Source organism: Enhydra lutris, unplaced genomic scaffold (assembly GCF_002288905.1).
Source record: "Enhydra lutris kenyoni isolate GAN:26980312 unplaced genomic scaffold, ASM228890v2 scaffoldscaffold12, whole genome shotgun sequence".
Taxonomy (NCBI): Eukaryota; Metazoa; Chordata; class Mammalia; order Carnivora; family Mustelidae; genus Enhydra; species Enhydra lutris.
In genome coordinates this window covers 31325421-31346798 of record NW_019154096.1, presented here as the reverse complement: position 1 = coordinate 31346798, position 21378 = coordinate 31325421, and the positions used below count along the sequence as shown (strand labels likewise).

The following is a 21378-nucleotide window of genomic DNA, read 5'->3' as shown; positions in this document are numbered from 1 at the left end:
CATCGGGTTCTAGGAAGACCAAAAGGGATTAACGGAGATTTCAAGTGTGTCTTTCAGATAATGATCTACTAGACTGATGGCAAGTATTAACAATGAGCACACGAGATTGGCCCTATATGCTCTCATGTTGCTGATACCCTATACCTACATTATTTGTGCTACTAAAAGAAACGACAATCATACCAAGTTTTCACTAAAAGAGTACTGGAATATGTAAACTTGGGCAGCAATCTAAATCTACTCTAACAGCAGAGTAATTTTCTTAACACTCCCAATAAATTTCAAACACATTTCAAACAGACACATTAACATTCTTAGTTTATTAATCCTCTCATGAAAAATCTGCACAATCACCACAGATAAAGCCACTGCAGCACCTTTACTCCTTCTGTGAAACAAAGAAAAGGAAAAATTTAGTTAGTTAACCACCTTTAAAACTGTTTGAAGTTCAAAATCTTCAGCAAACTCCAAAATTAATGACACTCATGCAAAATAAGTATTACTGACCTAAAAGGTTAAGTTTGTGATAACACAATGAGAACATCAAGAAATAAAGCTTGCAAACATTGAAACAAACAATTAAATATTAAGTTTTAAAAACAAAACCATGTCACTACCAGTATTTAAAAAGCTACGATTCTTGGAAGTATTTGTGAATCAACTTCTAAAACTATTTCACATGCAAAAACAAACACAAAAAAAACAAAAACTATTTCACATGCTCTAGACTTTCAAATTACTGTTATCAGTAAAGCCTAATGATCCACATGAAAAGCTTGAATTATACCTGTTTTCCAATCTCCAGCTCACTGAATCAGTGGCAGGGAAGGGAGAAAGGAGGGAAGAAGGAAAAGAAACATTTCATTAATAGTCCCTTTTCAAACTCCAAAATAATCTGCATTTACATGCATGCAATTAGTTACCTTAAAAATAACTTTTCTTTTTAACTGTATACAGAGCACTCCTCAGACACACTCTTTATTCCTCTCAATTTGGAGAATACCTCAAGTGATTACTATGGTTCTTATGTAAACAAAGTGGCATAATGGTTTCACAACGAAAAGATCATCATACCAACAGCAGTGCCAATCCAGGCTGCCACTGCCTACGTATACATGAAGCACACATACCTGACCCTCAACCCTCCTGCTCTGCTGCTCAGCAACATCATGTTGGGCACACAAGCACCACCGAAAGAGCCAGGAATCATCCCACACTAGAGTCTAACCTCAAAGAGAGTTCTAAATGATCAAGCTAAGTCTTTTAAAACCTGTCTCAGCTCAATACTTTAAAAGCTACTGTTCACAGCCACCAAAAGTAGTGCAAATTAGTTTTTAAAAAGGCTGAACTGGGCTGAAACGAAAATGCTTCAAGCGCTCTTCAAACAAGAACATTTATTCCTTAATTTAAAACAACTCTATTGTACCTAAAAGGTTAAGAGCAAATACCAATTCCAACATCCAAACAAAAACAGTTAAAAGTAACATTAGTAAATCTGGCTATTTGGAGCCAAAGAACACATGTGCTCATTCACGCATTCATTTCCCAGCCAGTTTTCCCGAGCTCTGCTAATGAAATGCACCAGTGCCATCTGAAGAGGGAATAGTGATGGCTCAGGTCCCCACAGGGAGCCCCTCCACACGTCACTGGCGAACACTAACGAGCACAAACACATGGGGCCCAAAGGCTGAATGAAGACGAGAACGGGTTAAATGTCCTTGGGTTCTAGATCAGTCCACTGACTCTTCTTTGCAACCTCAGCAAACTCAGTTGGTAAGTATAAGCCTCACAAAAAGGGAGCAGTTCTAAGCAGAAGGTAGTTCCTCTGGCAGTTCATCCATTACTAGAACTCCATGGCTGGAAAGACAATGTGATTAGAGAGGCCTGGGCAGGCATACCAGATTTACTGCCTGGCAGGGAGTCATTGTTACAGGAAGTACACAGGGGCAGGACTACCAGTGTTTCAAAACCCTACTACACCCCCAACCCCTCTTAAGCCCACTTTACATGATTTAGGCTGCTCAAATATGCAAAAATGTCGTGGGGTAGTGGACCTCTCTGACAAAAATTTACAGAAAAAGTTTATCATATATCAGAGGCTTTGGTGTGAATATATAATTACCTTGGAATTTTTTCAATTAAAAGAAAAATGGACATCAGATGAAAAATTAGAGATCAATAAAAAGCAGTATAACCGTAAAAGGCAGATCTGAGTGAACGCTTTCTAGACAGAAGCTTCGCCAGATTTCCTAGACGGTTTTATTACCAGAGCTGCCAAAGAAATTGACCAGTCCTCAGGATCCCCAAGGGAAAGACTGCTGATGACAAAATGAGAGGCCCTTTCCCAGGCCCTGTGTTAACTAAAGCTGTTTCCTGGGTATATAACTCTGGGACACAGCATTTCCCAACTACAAGTTAAAAGATGCCCACTCAGTAGAGTACCCACCTTCCAACACCAGGTCACTTCGCAACATTAACATGCATTTCTGAGTTTCCAAAATAAACGTGATTAAAAGTTTCTCTCCCTTCCTCATTATACACCATTTTAAAACAAAGCAGTTAAATTATAAGAGATCATACTACATAAAACTCTTGTTGTCCAAAAGCCAACACATGCAAAGCATCAAAGCAAACTCAGTGAAGGTGATGCATCCCCACACCGTGCTCACAATCTCAGTACCTGCTAGACACTTCATTTCTGATGAATAAGAAATCCAAGAAAGTAGAGGGAAAAAGCAAAAAAAAAAAAAAAAAAAAAAAAGTTCACAGAACACTTGATTATTTGTTAATTTAACAACCCAACACCTTAATTCAACTATTATTTACAGTTAGCTGGCAAAGCTGGTAAAAAGCTGCTTATCATTAAAATCACTTAAGTCTTGGCTAACTGGAGAGGAAATCAACCGAGACTTCAGCTGCCTCTCCAGCATGCCAGGAAAACATGGGCCACATTGATTCAACTGCTTCTTAAACCAGTTATCTGTTTTAAGCAAATAAGTTTAATCTTCCTCTTTTAACAGTCCAAACCAATTAGCAGTAAAATGAAAACTTTTTCCTGACAGGGCTTGCAAGGTGCCTACTAGGATCACTGAACCGATGTGGCCCCTGTGTTGTGCTGATCTGTGAGCTGACAAAGGGTGGGCAAAGCTACTCTAGTGAGGTGTTAAGATACTACATCATGTAGCGTCTCAAAACACATTACCTTCTGTAATCCAGAAGAAGTGGGAAAAGAAAAAACATTAAAAAAGGTTATTTAAGGAAACAAATCCCTCCTTTCTAGAAACTAAAGACCTGCAACTGACATTTCTGTATTCTCCTTGATGAGCAATACCTTTTTGCCAGCACCAACATTGGCTTTCGCAGTCCCCCTGACTTTCTTCATTCTGTTCTTGCGTTCTTTTCGCTGTTTTCTTGAGGTCTTTTTCTTCTCATACAGACCATGCTAAAGGAAAAAGGAGTACCTTTAAGTGACCTGTGAACATCAACTCAGCATTAACTGATCTGGTAGGGATCATAAACAAGTCAAGCAGCTCAAGAAATGCACCTTCCCAAATCAAAAGTGTTTCAAGTACATTTAACAATACTTGTTTGTAATAAAACAGGAAAGGTAATCCAATTGAGACACGCCATGCGCAAATCAGTGGCACAGTAACCACATGTGCTCTCAACACTCCAATCTACTCCTCTTCACTCTGCCCATTTTTGCACGTGCTGTTCCTGCTGCCCAGACTGCTTTCAAATCTTCAAACAGATTTCAGCTTAAAGGTCACCTCCTCAGCAAGGCCTCCGAGGCAACCCAACTAAAGAGTACAGCATCTGCCTACCACACCATCATTTCCCCTCAGGTGTTCTATTGGAAGACTTACCTGATGGCAGTGAATAAAGAGAGAAAAACACAAGTACTACTTTAAAATAATAATCTACAGTTTATAATCTAGAATCTAAGGGAGCTTGCTCCACTCATTGCTGTAGTTCACTAGGAAAATGATCAAAAGCCTTTTCACGATTCCTGGCTATCTCTGAGGGTGGAGTCCAAACTCAGACTTTTAGAATTAAGGATCTCAATTTGGTGCCAACCTTTCCAAACCCATCCCCCTATTTCCAGCTCCTATCTCCACAAGTACTCCATTACTTACCCTTCTAGACCCAGCTCAAATGCCACCTCCTCAAAAGCTGCAGACGCCATTACTGAAGCCCTGTACTCTATCTGTTCATTTATCAAAGAACCTTCTTTCTTAACCCCTTTAGTTCCTTAGGTCTGAGGGCTGTCCCTCCACAGCCTGCCTGCTCTTGCTCATTCCACTGCACCCACAACACAATGCTGTTGAAAAATTCAGTCCTGGGGCACCTGGGTGGCTCAATGGTTGTCTGCCTTTGGCTCAGGTCATAATCCCAGGGTCCTGGGATTCAGTAGGGCTCCCTGCTCTGCGGGAAGCCTGCTTCTCCCTCTCCAAGTCCCCCTCCTTGTGTTCCCTCTCTTGCTGTCTCTCTGTCAAGTAAAAAAGAAAAAAAAGAAAAACTCAGTCTTCAGCAACTATTGAACAAATGAGAACACCTACTCTTGCAAGTCTATGTTTGGGTTCATTTTTCTTTGCATAATCCAAGGAATCATAAATCATGCCAAAGCCAGTTGTCTTGCCACCACCAAAATGGGTTCTGAATCCAAATACAAATATGACATCTGGTGTGGTCTTGTACATTTTGGCTAGTTTTTCCCGAATTTCTGTCTTAGGTACTGTTGCCTTTCCAGGATGAAGAACATCAATAACCTAAAAAGAAGTAACAGGTTTTAGTGCTTATTATTACAAAATGAGTCTTTTAAAGCGAGAAACAATGAAACTTTGATATGTCCTCCCTTACCATTTGTTTGCGCTGAAGTAGTCGGTTGGTCATGAACTTCCTGGTCCGGATAGTTACTGTGTCATTCTAAAAACATACATAAACCACGAGTTAGCAATCCACTCAACCTCTTCCTGACCCTGCTGAGAGTTTCCAAGGTACAGAGCTGCCATTGGGTACCTACGAGCCACATGTGGATGATTTACAAACATGAAGTCACATTTAAGATGCAATTCCGCAGGCGCCACATTTTAAACCTTCAACAGCTACATGAGCTAGTGGTGGGAACGCTTCCACGGAAAGAAAAAAACCACAACCCCCCCCACCACCTAACTCCTAAGACACACTTAACACACATATCCTCAGTACCAAGAGAACATACTCCACAGCTTGCTGGAATCTTCCCTTGGCATGGGAATCACTTTGGAGAAGGGTTTCTCAATCTCAACATCACTACTCTGGCCCCACTACTTCTCTGTGGGGACTGTCCTGTGCATTTTAGAACGTCCCGTACCACCCTTGCACTAGAAGCCAGTAGCACCCCCAACTCTCCAGTTTGGATCAAAAATGTCGCCAGATTTTGCACTGTCTCCTTGGGGCGGGGCGGGGGGAGACCACCCTCACCCTCATGTAAGGACCCTTTCTGTGGAGTAAAACTACTTGAACTTGTACAAACCTTACAGCCTCAATGACGTTCGTAACACCCTCACAAATTCGACACAAACGCTGCCACTATCTGCATGTCAACTACCCACCGTGCATGGCCAACTTACACCCCACAAGAAAACCTGCTCCCTTCTAAATGGCCCAACAGCTTTTACACAAATAAGCACCCAGGAACGTGGGCATTCAGCATGCTTACACTAAAAAGAAATCTCATCCGAAAGAGAGAAAGGAGAGGCTTCCATGGCAACGACTGGTGCCGAATTACTACTTCAGTGCGAAGAGCCACACCGAAGTAAGTTCACTTGAACAGCCCCCAACTCTTGAGAACACTGGAGGGAAGAGGGAGCTTGCACGTACGGTGGGATTACGAATGGGTGCTGAACCTTTACTGACAGAGCTCAGTCGTCATGTACTCAAGGCAAGCTTTCTGCGGGCCTCCCTTTCCAAGATCTCGGTTTCCGCAAGGTACAAGAGGTTCCGTCCCGTTGACAATGTTCTAGGTTAGACATGCGGACAACTTCACGCGCCACAAATCGCCCGGGCGCCGCCGGCACCCGCTTCATCTCTGGGGCTGCCATCACTTGCAAGCCGCCTATCCCAAACCGAGAACGCAGGTGAGAGGAGTCTCAGACCACCCCGCCCGATCCACTAGGCTCCACGACGCCGACAAACGCAGCAGGCGCCCTCGCAATCCCCAGGCCCTGGATTCTGAACCCCGGCGTGCCCGGGTCAGGTCCCAGCCGACGGCTCCAGGACTCTCGGCAACCACCCTCCGTCAGACACAGCCAAAAAAAGAGCGACAGAGCTTCGGGTGGCCGTAGCACAAATGGCAGGACCCGGGGACGAAGGATGGCTCAGATACGTGCCGGATGACGGCACGGGTCTGGGGAGACTCACCATGATGGCTCCCGAGTTTCAAGCACCGGAGAGAAAAAGAGACCCACTACCCGCCGGCCAATCATATCAATGCGCAAGGAAGGCCCCCGCGAAGGCGTGGGGGCGTGGCCAGCCCGGCGAGGGCGGCCGCGCCAATGCCTGACTGAAAGTGCCCAAGGCCCGCCCCCACGATAGCAGACGTTCAGTCTCAATTCCAATTCGTTGTCCTGAATTTCCCGTACTTAAAATTACGGTAAACTGAATTATACTTTAAGTTATCTCAATACGAGTTAAACCTTCGTAAAACTAGAAGACATCGTAGGAGATCCTGTCGACCAGCTTCATTTTATAGCGAGGGAAACCGCAGAAACCGATTCAAAACCCTTTGTTATTTCAACTGCACGAAACCGACCATTTTAGTTTCTTGCTAAATATTGCTTTTTTTGAGATCCTGTGGTAGTTTTCTGAATTAAAAATAAAAGAATCTTTCTTTAATTTGTATTTTTTCTGAAAACCTTAGTCCTTACCAGAAAAAAAAAACTTCTATGAATATTTGATCCATAAATTTGTTATTTAAAGTGACATGGCCATGCAAAAATAAGGAACATACGTGCATGTTCAAATACATACATTAGGACCTCCAAAGATTAGTGTGGAAGAGGAGACAAAGGTGCAGGCTTTGAGGATAGCTTTTCTACATTTTTCAGAATAACAATAGCTAATATTCATTGAGTGACTGCTATGTGCCTATTACATTCTAAATACTTTCACATTCATTTTGCCATTTGACCTTCCCCATAACTCTAAGAAGTAGGATACTTATTACCTCTCTTATAAGGTGGGAAAACCAAGACAAAATGAGACTAAATAACTTTCTCAAGGTCCCACAACTTCAGGTGGTGGTACCCCGGGAGCGACTGTGATTCCAGAACCTTTGCTTCTAACCTCTATGATAAAAGCCCCTCGTCAAATCTTGTTAGTACTGTCTATATTCTTCCAAAGAGATTTTAAGTGATTAACTGCTGAAATAAGTAAAGTCTGATTTGCTTTGCTTTTTGTTTTACATTTGTGTTTTGCCAATGAGGATCCATGGAGTCTGAATAGCATCCTTTCTTAAAACTCAAAGGTGTTGAACCACTTGATTCAGTTCTGTCTAGAGTTTCTTACAAATAGTAAAGAAGTTTCAGGCTCTGTAGCATTAAATCCTACAGTGGTGTGGTTTCCTTGGTAGTCTCATGTGCTGAGATGTCACACTAGGATCACCTCCCACAGGTTGTCACAGAGTGTGCGCAAGTTGTTTATTTCCTGACTACGTTAATGATCTCCAATTCCTATTCTCCCTTCATCTTGCTCACCATGACTTACTTTTCACAGATTTATAGCTTCAGGTTTTGTAATCAATCATATAAGTTTAATTCATTTCTTTTTTATTTATTATTATTATTTATTTATTTGACAGATAGAGATCACAAGTAGGCAGAGAGGCAGGCAGAGAGAGAGGGGAAGCAGGTTCCCTGCGGAGCAGAGAACCGGATTCGGGGCTCCGATCCCAGGACCCTGATATCATGACCTGAGCTGAAGGCAGAGGCTTAACTCACTAAGCCACCCAGGTGCCCCCTCATTTCTTTTTCAAAGAAACTTTGTAAACTGCACGCATGACCTTGTTTCCTGACCCATTTATTTCCTTTGGTGGTCTTCCAGTTTCGTACTTCTGTTCCCTGGGCAGGTTCATTTAAGCCTCCACCTTAATGTAAAAAATTAGAGGATCAATCTTAATTAAGGTGGTATTGATGTGTGTGACCTGGAGAAACGAACCGCAAAAAGGCTTTTGAAATTGCCAGAACCGACCCCGCTGCAGTTTCAACGAGGCGCCGCAAGATGGCAGTGTAGGGAGAAGGCGGAAAGCGGTCTGTCCGAAGCCTTCTCTTGACTGACGCACTGGCGAGTAGCGGAAGAGGAAGTGACCACGTGGGGCGCTCTACGTGGGGCGCTCTACGGTGGCCGACAGGATGCCACGGAGGTGTTAGCAGCGAGCCGACTAGCAGCCTCAGGAGGTGTGAGGACGTACGTTTCTCTAGCTCCCCGCGTATTGGGGAGGGTACCTCGGCAGCCGTCACCATGGTGAAGGAACAGTTCCGAGAGACGGATGTGGCCAAGAAAATGTAAGGAGAAGCAAGAGTGGTCAAAGGGTGGAGAAACGAGGGGCAAGGGGGTGCGGTGTCAGGGGTCCCGGGTCTCGAGGAGTCAGAGATGAGATTCAGTTGGAAGGGGAAGGCCGGGAGGTCCGCCGAAGGTGTGGGCAACACTCAGAAGTATCAGGATAGGTCAAATACTATTGGTCAGGCAGAGGGTAATCCAACACCTGGGGGACTGCAGGCGGGGGTTGGTCCCGGGGCTTGCTATGTGTGACGCGAGCTGTGGCCCTACGCACGAGTCCTCCGAGGTCAAACGATGACCTTTCCCAGCAAATCTTTTTGCCACTGCAGCATGGGGCGCAGTCTCGGGTGGGGACTGTGTCTAATTGTGGTTTTGCTGCAGAGCATGTAACACGGAGGCGATATTTGCTGACCGAAAGGATAGAGTTTCCAGTTAGAAAGCTATCCCACTGGGTGATGTGTAGCAGTCTCGGAAATGAGGCTGCTCTTCTGGACCTTTTGTCCCTCAGAGCTTATTTATCAGACCGTGGCCTCCTCTTAGAGCTGACACGGGAGAAATGAACCAATCATTCTTGCAACAGACGCTTAGCTGAGGAAGGTGTGGTGTGCTAGGCCCGGCCATAAGTTTTAGAGCTAGGACGCGAATAAGACCTTACTGCCTCTTTTAGTTGGAGAAGGTAGGCAAGTCAGTGTTGGCAAGTGCAAGGACAAACACCTAATAAGAAAGGGACTCAAGCAGAAGAATGCAGACCCAGCAGCCTTTAAGGAGCATACTGGAGGGAGAAAGGGGTGATGAGAAGGAAGCAGGAGATTGGAAGCTGTGTTCCAGAATCCTCTTGCGGCCATAACGAACCTCTGGAGCATTTTAAGCAGGGGAGTGTCTTGATAATAGAGTTCTCCTGAAACGTGTCTCGATTCTTGGGGGACAGAATGAGAGGGAGAACTTGGATGCCACTGCAGGAGATGATGATGTCCTTCTGCATGAGGTTGGTAGAGTCACTGGAGAGATGGATTTCAGAGGGGTTTAGGGTGTAAAATGGACGCACAGAATCTCTTGCTTGGGCGGCTGTTCAGTTGGTTGCCGTCCATGGGAAACAAGTGTCCTACTTGGAGGAATCCTTGCCAGTGGGCTCTCCGTATTCACCCTGGCCCTTCATTCCCACCCCCCAAACCCCACCCATATTCAGTTGTAATCTGTTCTCAGGAAGGAGCCCAAGAGACCCTGTTAAGATGCAAATTAGATTTTCTGACTCCAGTTTAAAACCTTCCTGTGGCTTTCCATTGTACTAACATGTAAAATCTCTACCAGCCTTCCCAAGTGCAGCATGACCAGACCCCACACACCACACTGATTTCATCTTGTGCCATTATCTTTCTGCACTCTATTATACTGGCTTGGTTTTGTTTTGGTTTTTTGGTTGTGTTTTTTTTTTTTTTTTAAGATTTTATTTATTTATTTGACAGACAGAGATCACAAGTAGGCAGAGAGGCAGGCAGGTGGGGGGGGCGGGGGAGGGGAAGCAGGCTCCCCGCTGAGCAGAGAGCCAGATGCTGGGCGAGGTGAGGCGATGCAGGGCTCAATCCCAGGACCCTGAGACCATGACCTGAGCCAAAGGCAGAGGCTTAAACCACTGAGCCACCCAGGCACCACCACCCCCTGTTTTTTTTTTAATTCCAGAAGCCACATCTGTTTTGGAATGAAGTCCCCTGAGGAGATGCGCCAGCAGGCCCACATCCAGGTTGTGAGTAAGAACCTGTACAGCCAGGACAACAACCATGCTCCCCTGCTGTACGGTGTGCTTGACCATAGGATGGTAAGGCCTCACCCCCTCCCAGGCCATGTGTTTTGACGTGCTGATGAAGCTGATGATTTGCCAGGTCAGAAGAAGCAAGAGCTTCCTTCCTCCCTTATTCCTCCTGCACCATCTCAGGGAATCTAGCCTTTGGTCAGTGGGGTGTGAACACACCGCACCTTCCCAGCTGATTCTGACTCAGAATCACCTGGTCCCACTGTCCCGTCCAGTAGTCTCCATTACTAATTGGGTATGCTCTTATCCAAAGGGTACCAGTGAGAAGGACCGTCCTTGTGAAACCTGCGGGAAGAACTTGGCTGACTGTCTGGGCCACTACGGTTACATTGACTTGGAGTTGCCGTGCTTTCACGTGGGCTACTTCAGAGCAGTTATCGGCATCTTACAGGTGGGTGCAGACGTGTTTGTTTTCAAGGCGTAAACTTGGCAATTACTGCTCAGGAATGTTGGAGTGAGTTTAGGATTGTGAGTGGTTAGGGATACATCTAGGGAGAATGTTTACTTTACACTCATAATATTGAGTCTTGCAGGAAATTAAATTGCATAAGGATTCTTTCTTCTTTGTTTTTTCTTGAGTAGATGGTAGATAGGACACCGTGAAAAATAATCATAAATCCAGCAGTACAGAACAGCACAAAATTAAAAAATCAGTTAGCAGAAATCCTGCCAGCAAGCTGTGATGGTGAACATCACCCAGCTCCCTGGGCTTGTTGCTCAGTTTCCGTGTCCCAGGCAAGAGGTAGGGGTGACATTTTTAAAAGAAGACTTTTTCATCTCTCATTCTTTTCTCTGTTTTAATTTTCAAAAGATGATCTGTAGAACGTGCTGCCGCGTCATGCTATCCCAGGAGGAGAAGAAGCAGTTTCTGGATTATCTGAAGCGGCCCGGCCTGACCTACCTCCAGAAACGTGGGCTGAAGAAGAAAATCTCAGATAAGTGCCGAAAGAAGAACATCTGCCATTACTGCGGAGCGTTTAATGGTGAGCAGGACACGGAAAAGGCCTTTTTTTGAAAGCCCTTTCCATTTACTCCGGCCCATTTAGCTTATTAGTTTTATGCAGTGCTGGGAAGTCAGGATTTTTCTTGGAGCCTAGCAACGGAAGCCCTGTTAGCAAATGCATTTTCAGTGACCTCATTACCCAGACTACAGCCTTGGGGCAGCCTGACCAACTACCTCATTAGTCCAACCTTGGTAAATAAATTCACTCTTAACAGGTACCGTAAAGAAATGCGGATTGCTGAAGATAATTCATGAGAAGTACAAAACCAACAAAAAAGTGGTGGATCCTATCGTATCAAATTTCCTTCAGTCTTTTGAAACAGCCATCGAGCATAACAAAGAAGTAGAACCCCTGCTGGGAAGGGCACAGGTGAGCCTGAGCACACATGCCTGCCCTCTGCCTGCCTCCCCCTGCATCACACGTACCTATTCTCACCCCTTCCTTCTGTCTGATCTTCTCTCTCATCTTTCAAAATGAGAAGTCCGATTAAGTTAGATCTCTAGGAATACTTTGTGTAAAGTGCTTATGGTACACTATGTTTAAGGTAGACTGGCCTTGTAACTAACCCATTTTTAATGGTACAGATAATGTGTTTTATCCTAAGAGATTGTGGCTGTATAGATCATAAATTGAGAGATGCTGTTTCTCATGTGGGTACTGAGATCTAAGAAATTGTAGGTAACTCCCATTACTTAACTTGGCACTGATTTAACTAGTAGAATTTTATGAGGGACCCTGTTCGGCCTTGCTCTGATTTCGATTAGTATTTAATTCCCACAGTACAGTCTAGAATTGGTAGTATACGAGACTAACAAATGAGTTGAGTTGTTACTGAGTACCAAGTTCTGTCAGACTTAGGGTGAGCATCAGGAACTGCAAGATAGTGGGTCTGCTGTCACTGGTCCCACAGTTTAGATGCGTCACAGGCAATTAGTCTGTGAAAAGATAACTGGTATCCTAGGGCAGGGTGTTGACCATCACACGAGTGGCGGAGACAGGAAACTCAGGGGGAATGGGGAGGAAGGTGTCACTTTGGACTTGGTTAGGGAAGACTGAGGAAAGACATGGTGGGATCTGGGTGAGTCAGGTTTACAGGGTCAAGGGCCGTGAGCTCAGCATGTCCAGGCAACAGTGTCTAGGCTGAAGCTGAAGCTGAGGCTCTGAAAGACCAGAGAATGCTAATAAAAGCACCCTGCCTTCAGCAGCTGCTGCTAGGGTCGGGCACTGGCCAGGCTCTTCACATGGACTGCCTCCCGTGTAACCCTCAGGAACGCCTGAGACAGCCTTGTCTGAGATGACCCAGTCAACTGTAGCCAAGGGAACTGGAGTTTTGGGGACCAGACAGGTGAGAACTAAGCCTGCTCTGAGAGTGTGGAGCCAGAGAAGGCATTGAACAGGAAGGTTCGTGGTGAATAACTGACGAAATTGCAGAAGAAGAGCCTGGCTGCTCCTCTGGAGACCCCATTACCAGAGTAAAAAGGCCAGGCCATGGGCTGAGAGAAAGCAGTCGACGTTTGTGTATCTGACAAAGGACTCTCCTATCCAGAATATAGGAAAGGGTCCTTCAAAATCAATAAGAAAAATACAACCTGATTTGAAGCCATGGGAGCAAAACTTGAATTAACACTTCACAAAAGGATATAGTTAAATGGCTAATAAATAAATGAAAAATTGCTCAACATGATTAGTCATCAGGTAAATGCTAGTTAAAACTATACACACACCAAAAAAATTAAAATGTAAAAAAAGAAAAAACAAAACTGAAAACCACTTGCTGGCAAGGATGTGAAGCGCCTGGTACTCCTGCATTGACAGTGGTAGTGTGGACGGTTATCACCACTCTGAACATCCATTTGACGATTTCTTGTAAAGTGACATCTATGCTTACCATACGGCCAAGTGGATTTACTCTTCAGTACATACCCAAGGGAAATGAGTGCCTGTGTCCACGGAAATATTTGTACAAGAATGTTCGTCACAACTTTCTTAATAAAAGCCACTATTGGAAATAGTCCAGATGATTGTCAGTAGAAGAATAAACAAGTTGTCATAGATCCACACGATTGAATACTATCCTGTGAAAGAAGTGAACTCTTGACACACACAACCTAGCCAAATGTAAGAATCCTGCTGAGAACAAGGAACTCCGTACAGGAAGGTACATGATGTATGATTGCAGGTAGATCAAGTCCAAGAACAGGCCAGACTGATCTGTGGTAACAGATGTCAGGAGAGCAGTTCCCTGGGGTGAGGGCTTGGTACTGATGAAAAGAGTTATCAGGGTCCTTTTATGGAAATATGAAAATATTCTGTATCTTGTTCTGAACATTAGTGTGTGTGGTGTATATGTGTTAAAATGGGTCAGTTTCTTTAGGATTTGTGCAATTTACTATATGTGAATTCTGCCTTGATGTTGGATGGATTGGGGGGCAGGTTACAAGGAAAACAGACCCTGAGCCTAGGTGGCAATAAAGGAGCCAGAGACCAGAGTCACTGCGTATGATAATGGACAGGAGTTGATGACCAGCCACCAGGGAGATGGGTGGGAGAGGAAGTGGTCAGAGGTGAGTGAGCACTTGCACAGACGTCTGGAAAATGGAAGTGATCCTTGGAAATGGGGAGACAGGGTGTCAGCGATTGATTCAAGCAGAAGCGTCTTCAAGGCAGTTACGGTGAAGCTACGCAGGGGAAGTAAGGGTGTGAGCTGAGGAAGATGATCTTGCCCTTGTACAGCTGTGAGAAAGGCACTTTGCAGGCTCTCGGCTGTGCAGAGAGCTGTCAGAAGCCTGGGGAGCAGCCTCAGTCTGTGAGTTTGAGGGGTGTCTGGGCTTTCTTGGGGGCAACCTTACTTGCCGTCCCCCCTGCACGCACTCTGCTCCTTCCAGATCAGCCTCCCAGGCATCCCACCACCACCACTTCCCCCGGCCAGCTCTCTGCCCAGGCCCGGGCAGCTGCTGTCTGCTCCACACTGTCCACAGCAGCAGGATACTCCCATATGGCCTGGGAGGCCTCTTGTGTGGGCAGTCTCCTAAATGACTCAGCTCTGGAGGTAACCCCCTCCCATTGAAGTCACTAGCCTTGAGCATCCAGCTCGACTCTCAGGTCGTTCCCCCACTGCCACCGCCTCCCTGTGGACCCCACCCAACTCTGCCCAGATTGACACCCTAGAGGTGGTTTAGGATGGGAGTTTAGAGCCCAGTTCTGCTGCTTATTTGTTCAGTGACTGTAGACACGTGGCCCAACCTGGACTTGAGTTTCCTCAACTATCAACAGGGATTACAAGAGTATCTGCTTTAATACTATCATAAGGATTAACAGATGAACTCCAGATACCACGCTTAGCACAGTGCCCAGTGCAGAGCAGGTGCTTAGAGCGCATTACCCAGTTGCGGTAGCTGGCACTGCTACTGACGCTATCATGATGACAGTGACAGGATGGGGCACCTGGGGGGCTCAGTCGGTTAAGCCTCTGACTCTTGATTCTGGCTCAGCTCATGATGTCGGGGGTGTGAGATCGAGCCCCGAGTCAGACTCCATGCCAGGCTTAGAGCCTGCTTAAGATTCTCTCCCTCTCTTAAAAAAAAAAAAAAGAGCCTTAGTAATGACAGGAGTGCCTGGCTGGTTTAGTCAGAAGAGTGGGACTCTTGATCTTGTCATAAACTTGAGCCCCACATTGGGTGTACAGATTACTTAAAAATAAATAATGTTTCAAAATAAATAAATAAAAATAAACTTCTTTAATGCAACTGTATGATCTAATTTACAACAAAATTATAAAGAAAATAAGTAATGACAGTCACGGTAAAGACAGGTGAGGTTTCCTCCCCTCTCCACGTCTATGCTGGGACTCAGCGTCCTTTCGTCTTATTTTACTGACGCTGCTCCCTCCCCTCACCAGAGGCCCCCTTGCCTTAGCTTTCCTGAAGCTTCTGCTCTTCCGACCCTTTGATCTCACTCACCCTTTTCTGAACCATGTGTCCATTGTCTCTGCCTCATGTAACACTTTTATTCCATCTTGTATTTCCATTGGTTTCTCCTTTTTTTTTTTTTAAATATCTTATTTATTGGGCACCTGGGTGGCTCAGTCAGTTAAGCATCTGCCTTCAGCTTGGGTCGTGATCTCAGTGTCCTAGAATCGAGCCCCACATCAGGCTCTGTTCAGCGGGGAGCCTGAACCTTTCTCTCTGCCTGCCTCTCTGCCTACTTACAATCCCTCTCTGTCAAATAAGTAAATCTTTAAAAAAAATTTTTTTTTAATATATATTTATTTGACAGAGAGAGAGAGCACAAGCAGAGGGTGAAGCAGGCTCCTGGCTGAGCAAGGCAGCCCGATGCGAGGCTTGATCCCAGGACCCTGGGACCATGACCTGAGCCACCCAGGCACCCCAGTTGGTTTCTCCTTTAGTGTGGTCTGTAGCAAGATCTGTTTTTCTGAGGTCCTGTTTGAGGCCTTTACAGTGCTTGGAGCAGTGGCGATGCCTCCAGAGTTGTCAGACCATCAGCTCATCCTGGTTCTTACGCCAACTGTGAAAGGAGGGAGGGGGCGAATCAGGAATTCAGCATTGCCAGATTCCGAATGGCCCTCCCTCAGAGAGGGCCCCATAGTCACCAAAGTGAACAAAGCATCCATGAGTCACTTTTAGCTTTTGTAGAGAGAGGTGTCGTGCAGACAGGTGGGTGTATTACCCTGAAGCTCATTAATCTCATGATGGTCCAGATCCCAACATGTTTACCCATTTAATTTCCAGGAACGTGGAACCTCATGTCCCTTTATGGGCAGCACAGCACCCTTGAGTTAGACGACACCTTAGAGCAGTGGTTCTTGACCTTTTCTGGGTCACAGACCTCTTTAGGAATTAAACTCTGGACTCTGTGCCCAGAAGACTAGTGTATATCTACTCCCCGTTTTAACACAAATCCAGGAGTTGGCAGACCTCAGATAAGACTCTCCATAGAGGGGCATCGGGGTGGCTCAGTTGATTGGGTGTCCAACTCTTTTTTTTTTTTTTTTTTTTTAAAATTTTTTTTTTTTTTTTGACAGAGAGAGATCACAAGTAGACAGAGAGGCGGGTGGGGGCGGGGGGGGAAGCAGGCTCCCTGCTGAGCAGAGAGCCTGGCGCAGGACTCAATCCCAGGACCCCAGGATCATGACCTGAGCTGAAGGCAGAGGCTTAACCCACTGAGCCTTTTTTTTTTTTTTTTCTTTTTAAGATTTTATTTATTTATTTGACAAAGATCACAATCACAAGTAGGCAGAGAGAGAGGGGGAACCAGGCTCCCTGCCGAGCAGGGAACCTGATGCGGGGCTTGATCCCAGTACTCTGGGATCATGACATGAGCCAAAGGCAAAGGCTTTCACCCACTGCCTGGTGCCCCGGGTGTCCAGCTCTTCTTTTTTTTTTTTTTTAATTTTAGGGTGTCCAACTCTTGATCGGGTCTTGATCTCAGGGTCTTGGGTTCAAGCCCTGTATTGGGCTCTACCCTGGAGATGGAGCCTGCTTTAAAAAAATAATAATAATAAATAAGGAAAGAAAAAGAGTCTTCCTTTAAATAGCATCAGTCTTGCCCCCCAACCCCACCAGGTAGAAACGCCTTCCACAGCATCCCTGGCAGACTGAGCAGCAAGCTAAGCATCTCTGCCAGCCAGGACAGCCCACACACTCCACCAGGGAGCCTGAGCTATTTGGATATTGTGCCTCAGACCAAACAGCCCTTCTTCTGTCTATCCAGCGGTTTCTGACTTCTGTTTTCCTAGTACATAACACTAAATCAGGGCCCTCTTCCTGTGCCCTATGGAAGGCAAGTGTTATGTCGTTCTGGAGTAACGGCTCTGGCCAGGAACTGGTCTCCAGGTTCTTGCCAGTCTTCCTGCCCTCCTGTCCTCTAGACCTCAGTAACATGATATTCTTTTTTTTTTTTTTTTAAAGATTTTATTTATGTATTTGATAGAGAGAGAGAGAGAGAGACCATGAGAGGGGACAAGGTCAGAGGGAGAAGCAGACTCCCTATGTTGCTGGGAGCCTGATGCGGGACTCGATCCCTGGTCTCTGGGATCATGACCTGAGCCGAAGGCAGTCGCCCAACGAACTGAGCCACCCAGGCGCCCCACTAACATGATGTTCTTGTCTAGCCCTGACCCTGGTACTCTAAGTGACATCTGGCCTTCACCCTGTTCCTAGAACTCTTAGTATAGATTTCCTCTGACTGCCTCAGGTAGCATGCGGTGCTCGTTGCTGGGAGTCAGGGAAGGTGAGGAAGGGAATTCTGTGGGCAGGGACCTGGATTGCAAATCTTCAGGCAAGATTCCTTCTTTCTCCCCAAGTCTGCTGTCATGTCTAGGGTAGGCCCACAGAAACCTGCTCTTGGGACAGTATCCTAATGGCAGTGGATTATGGAACTTTTCTTAACTTTGTTCCCTGTCTCATTAAGTTATGCATAGCAAGTTCTGCTTGTAACATGTATTCTTTGTCACACAGTCTTTAATCCCAAGAAAATACAACTTTCACCAGCAGGACACAAGCTGACCATTCTTATCTTTGATCTTTGAATATTTCTGAGCAGGTACATAGTTACAGCATAGCAATTCTATGAAATGAAGGTGATACAAAGGCAATATAGGGCACCTCTTCCAGCTCCCTGCTCAGCGGAGAGTCTCCTTCTCCCTCTCCCCTCCCCATGCTCATGCTCTTGCTCTCTCTCAAATAAATGAAAAATAAAATCTTTAAAAATAATAAGGTAATATATGTTCATTACAGGAAACTTATTTTTTAAGATTTTATTTATTTATTTGACAGAGCACACAAACAGGGGGAGCAGCAGGGAGAGGGAGAAGCAGGCTCCCATCTCAGCAGGGATGTATGCCTGATGTACAGCTCAGTCCCAGTACCCTTGAATCATGACCTGAGCCAAAGGCAGCTGCTTAACTCACTGAGCCACCCAGGTGCCACACTGCAGAAAATTTAAATGTAAACAAAGATGCAAAAAGATTATAATTCCATTCCTGTGGACAGTACTATTAATACCTTGCTAAACATCCATTTCCTCTTTTCTGTACAGATACACATTTTCCCCCCGAAATGAGATCATATCGTACACATGCTTCTTTCATTTACCAGCATGTTATGAACTTTTCATGGCAGTAGCTAAATTTCTGTGGTGTCATTTTTTTAATGGCTACATGGTAGCTCATGTAGGGGTATACGATGGTTTTATCTAGCCAGCAACCTGTCAGGCTGTTTCCAACTTACCAGTCTTAACAGCTTTAGAGAACATCCCTATAGCTGAATCTTTGTGTTGGTTTCTAAGTCATTCCCTTTGGAATAATTAGAAGTGGAATTACTGGCTTAAATAATTGGATTAAAAGGCATGTACATGTTTAGGGCTCTGCCACTGTAGCATGTTGCCGACAGAAATTTCTGTCAGTGAGTATAGTTAACTCTGAGGTAAGTGGTGAATGGCGTGAAGAGCTGGAGAAGTAAACCCTTGCCCAGACTGGAAAGTTAACGTGTCTCTCCATTCTTCTTTCCTCTTCTCTATAGGAAAACTTGAATCCCTTAGTAGTTCTGAATTTATTTAAACGAATCCCAGCTGAGGATGTTCCTCTACTTCTAATGAACCCAGAAGCTGGAAAGCCCTCTGATTTGATTCTCACACGACTTCTAGTGCCCCCTTTGTGTATCAGACCCTCTGTCGTGAGCGATTTGAAGTCTGGCACCAATGAAGATGATCTGACAATGAAACTGACAGAAATTATTTTCCTAAATGATGTCATTAAAAAGGTCAGTACTTTCAGTCCCTAGATTTAGGAGCCTATATATGCAAACACTGCTCATCAAGAAAGTCAGGATGACCCAGGATCGTGTTTTCTTCATACTTTGCTCATTTTTAGCATCGGATATCAGGAGCAAAGACTCAGATGATCATGGAAGACTGGGATTTCCTGCAATTACAGTGTGCCCTCTACATTAACAGCGAGCTCTCAGGCATTCCCCTCAACATGGCGCCCAAGAAATGGACTAGAGGTTTCGTCCAGCGTCTGAAGGGAAAACAGGGTATGTTTCCAACAAAATGTGCAGGGAACAGTCTACTGCCTTTGTCACCTTTTTCTGGAGTGTATGTCCAGCTTATCTGATTGGAAATCACAGATTTTCCTAGTTCTCTGCAGTCATACTATTCCAAAACAGCACATGTTTGTTCCATGGAGACCTATGATGTGTCTTTATTGATTTAGGTCGATTTAGAGGCAATCTCTCAGGAAAGAGAGTGGATTTTTCTGGCAGAACAGTCATCTCACCTGACCCCAATCTCAGGATTGATGAGGTAGCTGTGCCAGTTCACGTGGCCAAAATTCTTACTTTTCCTGAGAAGGTAAGTGCCATTCAGCCACTCAGTTCTGTGTTTTGAATTTAGTCTTTTATTTTGAGATTCCAAACAATAGACACTTGGGAAATCCCAGGTAATGCACACACACCCCAGTTTTGTGTGTGTATGTTATCTTCTGGTTTCATACATCTACCACCATGGATACCATGTACAACAGTACAACAACAGATGGGTCTGGCTCTGTGTATATACAATCACAGATACATTAGACATAATCTGCTACAACTTATTTTTCCAAGTAGTATGGTCTTTGACCTCTTAGTTCATTCTTACCTCATTTTTTTTTTTTAAAGATTTTATTTATTTGAGAGGGAGAGGGAGAAGGAGCACAACAGGGGGAGCAGCAGGCAGAGGGAGAAGCAGACTCCTAGCTGAGCAGGGAGCCCAATACGGGGCTCGATCCCCAGACCCTGGGATCATGACCTGAACCGAAGGCAGACGCTTAATGACTGAACCACCCAGGTGCCCCTACCTCATGTTTTTAAAGTAACTAACTGATAAGCACCATACCTAGTTAATTACCTTGGGATGGATTTTTTTTTTAACTTTATAATCACTGAGTCAAATACTTTGAGTATTTTAAGGCTGTTGATGCATAGCTAGAAAGGCTACACCACTTTACATCAATTCACACTCATCATGAGTATAAAATGGAATTTATAATAACTGAGGTATAGAAAACTTTAAGTCCTAATAATAGGAAGATATGGGCTTTAGCTTTGCTTTTGAGATTCATAATTAGCCCCATTCATGGAATCTTCTGGTAAAGCTTTTATAAAAGAGCCTCAGATACTTTATGTATCTAATCCAGAGTTTCCTTCTCTGAGATGGTGTCCCACAAGATTGCTGTCTGAGAGGTTGCACAATGTGACAGTGCAGAGCAGGGCATAGTGGTGTTGGAGTCACAGCTTTTAAACCTCAGGAGTCCATGGTACATCGTTTCTAGTGAAGATGCCAACTGTTCTTAGATCACAGTGTGTCCCAGAAGGTCCCTACAGCTGAGTCCAGCCCACTCATTTTACTAATAGGGAAACCAAAGGCCAGTAAAGGACTTGGCCGTTTCACCCCCCCAGTGATGAGTTCAGATTGGAACCTTGGTTCCTGTGTGTCAGTCTGCTGTTGTTATTTAACTCAAGACCCAAGACAGGGGCTCCTGGGTGGCTCAGTCATTAAGCACCTGCCTTCAGCTCAGGTCATGATCCTAGGATCCTGGGATCGAGCCCCACATCGGGCTCCCTTTTCTGCGGGGAGCCTGCTTCTCCAACTCCTACTCCCCTTGCTTGTGTTCCCTCTTACTGTGTCTCTTTCTGTCAAATAAATAAATAAAATCTTTTTAAAATAAATAAATAAATAAACAAACTGCAGTCAGTGGAGGGAAAAAAAGACCAAAGACAGCATGATGCTGCCTTTCTTTCTCCTGGAGTCACCCAAGGGAAGTAAAGATTGAGACGCAACTCAGTATAATGCTCTAGCTTACAAAACCTCACGGTATCTCCTCGTGTCTTCTATTGTGCTCATGCAGGTGAACAAAGCAAACATCAATTTTTTGAGGAAACTTGTTCGAAATGGCCCAGAAGTTCACCCAGGAGCCAATTTCATTCAGCAGAGACACACACAGATGAAAAGGTAATGCTGGCCCAGTCTAGC

General features: G+C 45.0%; 2 protein-coding genes across 7 annotated transcripts in view; one reads left to right on the top strand and one right to left on the bottom strand.

Annotated features, from left to right (window-relative positions):
* Positions 1-299: 299 nt before the first annotated feature.
* LOC111145098 (ribosomal protein S24) lies at positions 300-6465 on the bottom strand. Of its 6 annotated transcripts, XM_022499731.1 has the most exons (8): positions 6403-6465; positions 4861-4926; positions 4560-4769; positions 3332-3442; positions 3203-3205; positions 2681-2698; positions 788-809; positions 300-388 (listed from the first exon to the last, which is right to left on the bottom strand). In XM_022499731.1, exons 1-6 carry the CDS (start codon positions 6403-6405, stop codon positions 2693-2695), a joined length of 399 nt encoding a protein of 132 aa, XP_022355439.1. In that variant the 5' UTR covers positions 6406-6465; the 3' UTR covers positions 300-388; positions 788-809; positions 2681-2692. The 6 variants fall into 6 exon arrangements, with proteins under 6 accessions (XP_022355439.1, XP_022355441.1, XP_022355442.1 ...); XM_022499733.1 differs by lacking the exon at positions 2681-2698; XM_022499734.1 differs by lacking the exon at positions 3203-3205.
* A 1902-nt stretch (positions 6466-8367) lies between these two features.
* LOC111144840 (RNA polymerase III subunit A) overlaps positions 8368-21378 on the top strand; it is a 47846-nt gene continuing 34835 nt past the window's right edge. The window contains exons 1-9 of the mRNA XM_022499370.1: positions 8368-8543; positions 10216-10351; positions 10599-10736; positions 11157-11328; positions 11564-11718; positions 18888-19127; positions 19238-19400; positions 19580-19716; positions 21254-21357. Coding sequence (XP_022355078.1) covers positions 8500-8543; positions 10216-10351; positions 10599-10736; positions 11157-11328; positions 11564-11718; positions 18888-19127; positions 19238-19400; positions 19580-19716; positions 21254-21357 — 1289 coding nt within the window. The 5' untranslated portion in view covers positions 8368-8499. The remainder of the gene's footprint in view (positions 8544-10215; positions 10352-10598; positions 10737-11156; positions 11329-11563; positions 11719-18887; positions 19128-19237; positions 19401-19579; positions 19717-21253; positions 21358-21378) is intronic.

Bases quoted from the DNA above. Each gene is read 5' to 3' on its own strand.
- LOC111145098 (XM_022499730.1), bottom strand. The intron at 4,770-4,860 runs GTAAGGGAGGAC...ACTTCTTTTTAG, and splicing joins TACTTCAGCGCAAACAAATG to GTTATTGATGTTCTTCATCC. The intron at 3,443-4,559 runs GTAGGTGTTCTC...TTTTTCCTTTAG, and splicing joins CCAAACATAGACTTGCAAGA to CATGGTCTGTATGAGAAGAA.